Genomic DNA, 6,281 nt, shown 5'->3' with positions numbered 1-6,281 from the left:
GAGAGAGAGAGAGAGAGAGAGAGAGAGAGAGAGAGAGAGAGAGAGGAGATCAGAAATGAGAATGAACCAACTAAAATGCTCACCTATTTTAATCTCTGATAGTCTCTATAGTTACAAGAAATTTTAGAGTCTGAGTCCACATTAGAAAATCAGTGCATTCCATGTTCCAATCAAAACCCATATAAAATTTGCTATTGATAAATGTGTAAATGGGTGAATGAGGAAATAAATTCTCAGACAGAAATGACATTTTATAAATCAATCATTTTTTTCAACAGGTCAGAAATTGTCGTCTGTCTGGCCTTCTGGATCTTGCACTTGAGAAAGATTATGTTCGTACCAAGGTGGCTGACTATATGAACCATCTCATTGACATTGGTGTAGCAGGGTTCAGACTTGATGCTGCTAAGCATATGTGGCCTGGAGACATAAAGGCAGTTTTGGACAAACTACATAATCTCAATACAAAATGGTTCTCCCAAGGAAGCAGACCTTTCATTTTCCAAGAGGTAAAACAATATATAGTTTTTTAAAAATTTGATATTATACTTTAATTACAATATTTTCTTCTTCACTTTCCTACCTCCAAACACTTCCATGTACCCTTCCATATTTTCCCTCACATTCATGTCCTACTTTTTTATTTACTGTTATTGTATGTATATGTGTGCATGTGTGTATATATCTACTCAGACATATAACACATACACATATGTTTCCTAAACATAACTGATGTAGTTCATAGTGCTTCAACTGAGTAAGTGGCTCAGTTCTATTGCTCTCTATATGTACAGTATCAAGGTAGACTTGGTACTGGACAACCAATTGTTGTGCTTTTCCCTTGGGAAGACTCCCTGTACCCCGTTTTCCTCAGTTTTCTATAGTTCTTTTCATGGGGTATAAAGTCTCATGGGATTTTCTTTAAATGTCGTCATTTTGTAAACCAGATAACTGACAGCAGAGTTTTCTAAGCATGTAATTATCAATATAGGTTAATAACTCTGTCATATGTAGACTTCTCATTCTGCCATTAAAAATACAAGTGGTGTTAATCAGAATGTGCACATTTAATTCTTTATCACAACATGTTTCAAGACAGAGCTAATTTCATTTATCTATCTTTTATATTCAAAGATAGCATTTTACAAGACACAGAAATCATAATTCTTATTGTCTCCAGCCAATCTCTCAGAGTTGTAGGTGTTTAAGGCAAATAGATGAAGCCTTTTTTTTTTAAAGGAATAATTTCATTTGAAGTGCACTGAGGATGACACTTTTGTATCTCTAATATACTGAGAAAGTTAATGAGTTTATAAGCACTTCTAATGTTGATAAGGCAAGTATTACCTTATTTGAATAGTGTATTTTCCCTTCTGACAGTCATCCTAGAGGATAAAAATGACTCTTTTGTAATTTGTATTGTAATTTGGTTTCTTTCAATATTGTGAAATATGGTTTATGAATAAAATCAGAATGTCAGTAAACAGAAAGACACGAGTAACATTCAAATAACAGAACTATTTTATATAATATTATCTTTCAATAATATGATTTAAATGATAGTTACCCCAATGTCTCTCCTAGGTCATTGATCTGGGTGGTGAGGCAATTAAAGGTAGTGAGTACTTTGGAAATGGCCGTGTAACAGAATTCAAGTTTGGTGCAAAACTTGGCACAGTTATCCGCAAGTGGAATGGAGAGAAGATGTCCTATTTAAAGTAAATATATACCATTTTGTCATTTGTTCTGTCATACATCTGTTGTCATTTGGCATCAGTAAGATATATCTTAAATATTCCAACTTAAATAATTGATTATTAGTTAGGCTTATTGTTCATTTATCCTTAACTAATTATGTTTTTCATTTGATACATTAGTCACCTGATAACAGATGAAATCTAAAGTATCAGTAAAGTATCAGTATTAGTGAGTTTTGTTGGGTTGTGTTAAGTCCATTAGAGTCTAAGAATGTTTGCTTATGGCCTACTAAAAATATGGTAGCATCCTAAGAATAGTTATACTAAAAGTGATCCCTATAATGTGACCACACTTGGGAATTTATTTATGCTACATTAGGGAATTAATTGAAATTTAAAAGTGAATGTAAAAGCAGAGTTATAAATTCATTTCCATTCTGTATTATATAACATGGATGTCTTAATATTCAAGTCCATAATGTTACAATAAAATTTTAAAAATCTAAAATAAAATCAAAACAAAAGATTATATAGTAAAACCTAAATCTGGATAAAATTCCCATGTATGTTATCATAGAAAATTGTATATATGTGTATATATACAATTATATATAATATATATATGCATCTCTTTATGTAATACTTTGTATGAAATTGTCATTTATTTAGATAATTGTGAATGCCATATGTAATTTTATGCTAAGCATTGTGAAAGAATCATATGTTTTTTTTTTTTTCAAATGCAGGAACTGGGGAGAAGGTTGGGGTATGGTGCCTTCTGACAGAGCCCTTGTGTTTGTGGACAACCATGACAATCAGCGAGGACATGGTGCTGGAGGATCATCCATCCTGACATTCTGGGATGCTAGGTAGGACAACATTCTTTGCTGNNNNTGGGCNTGCATTTAATGACAGTAAANTATTATATACTTCTGCTTTAACACTATTTTGAACCTTTCAGAATGTATAAAATGGCTGTCGGATTTATGTTGGCTCATCCTTATGGATTCACAAGAGTAATGTCAAGTTACCGTTGGAATAGAAATTTCCAGAATGGAAAAGTAAGTCTTGGAGTTGTCCAAAGCATCTTTCAATATAGAAAAATAAAGTGGTTCTGTTTTAATTTCATGTGACATCAAAGCATATGATGCTCATTATTAAGTGCTTCTTCACTACAGTTGTCTAAAGGACATAGAAGAAGCACCTGGTAATGAAAGCATAGCTGAAGTGATGAGAAAATACAGAAACAGTTATGCCTGAGAAAGTCTTGACTCTTAGAGTTGATATTGAATTATGGCTGTTAATACTAAAGGGAATTTCAAATTCTTTCTGCCCTTGGTACGATCAATGTCATCATATGAAAATATCCCCCCCCCCCCGTGGAATGAGAAGGAAGCTGCTTGTTTAATGATAATCAAAGAAATTATAATAGATATGACTTTTGAGAATCACAGAATAGTGATTTGCTTAATAAATCCATGGAAGAATTGAATTATAACCATTATGTCTTTGTTTGTTATGTGCGCAAGTTTAAACAATTAAAAAATTGAACTAAACAATTAGACAATCAGATATCTGAAAGGCTATGTGAAGTTTCCTATCTCAGTGGAAGATAGTATCCTTACAACACATATCAAATATAAATTGCAAACATCACTTCTCTATAAAATCTGACATATATTTTTCATTTCCTTTCAAGGTAAGAGTCCCCATGTTCTGTATTGCAATGTATTCTTTTATTGAAGAGGCTTCATGAGTAGAATGAGATTTTTTTTCTCAGAAAAATAAATATTTTACCATTATAAGATGCTCATTTATACTTGGGTAACTTAATAAAGTTAGAATATTTTCTTAGCACATTTAACAAACAGTTTAGTAATAAATTAACTATTATTAACTTAGAAAGTATTACATGAAAACGTTTTTATATATGTTCTTTAATTATATAGAACTACCTATCTCCTTTATGCATAAACTGAGGCATACATATGCAATGTATACTGATGTAGATCGCTCAGGTTGTAATTTTCCAGTTTTCCTTACTCTAATTTACTTGTTTCAGTCACACTAATGTGTGATACTGAGCAGAAAATAGGATGATTAAAATTTTTCTGATGTTGTTAATATGTTTTTAGAAAATCTGAGTTTGAACAGAAGTTGAGATTTCAGTGAAAGCCTGTGAAAACACTGAAGAAATTAGACAAAAATTAGACACTTGCAAAGACAGAATTAGCATGGCAGGCTTGGTTTTGGTTTTCTGTAGTTGCAAGAGTCAGGGAGCTACAAGCATTCAAATGACTTGATTCTTTCAATAATTAAGGATCAGAATGACTGGATTGGACCACCCAATAACAATGGAGTAACAAAAGAAGTGACCATTAATGCAGACACTACTTGTGGCAATGACTGGGTCTGTGAACATAGATGGCGTCAAATAAGGTGGGAATGTTCCCTTCAGATCTTGTCTAATAAGGAAGTTGTTTAACCTCTTATTTTAAGCTGTTGAATTAAAGGGTACCAGCATTTTATGCAATATTGTGTTTTTTAGGAACATGGTTGCCTTCAGGAATGTGGTCAATGGTCAGCCTTTTGCAAACTGGTGGGATAATAACAGCAACCAAGTAGCTTTTGGCAGAGGAAACAGAGGCTTCATTGTCTTTAACAATGATGACTGGTAAGTGGATATTGATTGGGGAATGGTTGTATAATATTATACTCCAAGATGATTCTTTTCTTTCCCTGTTCATTTATAGTTTTCATATGTGATAATTTTTTGGACAATGAATTTAAGCCACAAGTAAATATTCAATATTGATAAGAAAAATGGTATTTGGTTTTTTATTTTCCTTTGGGTTAATAGAATTTTGTTTTTTATTTAATCTTTTTTAAATTATTTATTTAAACTCCAGATTTTATACCCCTCTCCTGCCCACCCTCCAACTGTTCAACATCCTATATTTCCTTCCCACCCCTGTCTCCATGAGGATGTCCCCATCCCCCACATCCTGCCCAACAAGAACTTGATCTTTAACCATAATGTATAATGACAGTAGCGTATATTCATACTTACAAGCTTGGATCACACATTTTACAAGTATATAAATAGTAACTATATATCAACATCATTAAAAATGTGCCATACTAGTACTGGAGTGCTTTTCCCATTACCTTTGATTATAACTTATACATAATCCATTATGCTTATATCGGGTCTTCAATTATGTACATGCATGTTTTACGAATTTTAAAAGCATTTGTGTACTTGCATTTGGTGTATGAGTTTCTTCAATTGGTTGTTTACTCAGGCTTTAAAACCTTCATTCTTGTTCTTTAACTAGTAGTACTTCTCTCTGAGTCTTCCTTTATGACTCTCTCTTCTGTAGTATTCAAGATCCGATACCAGTAGTGTTGCTTGTTACTGTGGGGGAAGAAGCAGCTCTATTGCTGTGAATTTGAACCCATCTTGATCTGTAAAATAATTTCACTATAGTCATGGCTGGCTGGGTAGAGAGGTCTCATCTCACAAACAAAACAAATCAAAAAAGCATTGTATCTCAGAGAATCTTTTTGGGAGACAGTGAACTGTTTCAACTCTAAATCAGCTTTCTTTCTGGTTGTAAATATTTTTCTTTTTTTTTTTATCTAAATCATGTTTTATTGGCAACAACAAAAAATTGAAGTACATAACTTTTTTTTTCTGAATGAGAACTTGTATTTTTTAGAAGTAGAATTACTTTATGTAAACCGTTTTCTAGTACAAACGTGTATGTATTAATAGAAATGCTAGATTATGTTTTATTTGAGAAAAATTCATGCGGCATCATGTGATCTAAGAACCTTTGAAGAATGAATGCCATTAAAAAGTTAATCATAGTTTAATCCAGCAGAGGACAGACTGGAAATGAAGACAATCACAGAAGAACTTTAGTGCTGAGCTTCTCTGAATTCTCTGTGTGTGTCTGGTCACTACAGGCGGTGAAACAAATAGACATTTAAAATAATGACTTGGGGTGCTACGCTCTCCAGTCGAGTCAACTGGACAAGCCCAGAGGCTTAAAAGTCACTCATGAGGCAAAGAGTTTCAAGGAAACTCTCCTCCTGGAGTCTAGTGTTCCCTACCCACATTCCATTCCCGTGTTAGTCTAGTGTATGGATCCACGTGCTCTCTTTCAGTATTTTCCTATTATAAGTGCTTTTTAAAATTGAATTCTGATATGGCTAAAGCCTTCCGCCAGTGTTCCAACAGTCCTTGACCAAGATCAAGGGCTTGGAATTCAGTAAGATTGTAAAAGCTAAGTCACTCCCTTACACAGGAATTTACCATCACTAAGGAAGAAGGAAGTTTCAGACCAAAGGAGAAACCAGAATAGATATTTAGAACTATAGCAGAGTTACACCCATACACACGTATTTACAATGGCCTAAGGGGAAGGTGGACTATACAAGAGACTAAAATAGGAACTATGACAAGGGTGTGAAGCCCTTAACCCTGGCTTCTAAGATTAGTGAATCTTAGGTGGAGCCCTTGTTGATCCCAGCTGTTATCAATGAATTCTATCCCAGGTGGTTCCTGTTAGACCTTTT

At 33.5% G+C, this 6,281-nt stretch overlaps 1 protein-coding gene across 3 annotated transcripts in view; it reads left to right on the top strand.

Annotated features, from left to right (window-relative positions):
* The window catches only part of LOC110291309 (pancreatic alpha-amylase), a 10,732-nt gene that overhangs the window by 3,040 nt on the left and 1,411 nt on the right, over positions 1–6,281 (top strand). The window contains exons 4-9 of one of the 3 annotated variants that reach the window (XM_021158383.1): positions 279–344; positions 1,585–1,718; positions 2,444–2,566; positions 2,659–2,758; positions 4,018–4,136; positions 4,246–4,371. In XM_021158383.1, the coding sequence (XP_021014042.1) occupies positions 279–344; positions 1,585–1,718; positions 2,444–2,566; positions 2,659–2,758; positions 4,018–4,136; positions 4,246–4,371 (668 nt within the window). Of the gene's footprint in view, positions 1–278; positions 510–1,584; positions 1,719–2,443; positions 2,567–2,658; positions 2,759–4,017; positions 4,137–4,245; positions 4,372–6,281 lie in introns of all 3 variants that reach the window. The other 2 variants (XM_021158385.1, XM_021158384.1) reach the window with 2 other exon arrangements.

Source organism: Mus caroli, chromosome 3, assembly GCF_900094665.2.
Source record: "Mus caroli chromosome 3, CAROLI_EIJ_v1.1, whole genome shotgun sequence".
In the NCBI taxonomy this organism is placed as follows: domain Eukaryota; kingdom Metazoa; phylum Chordata; class Mammalia; order Rodentia; family Muridae; genus Mus; species Mus caroli.
This window is presented reverse-complemented; position numbering and strand designations above follow the sequence as displayed.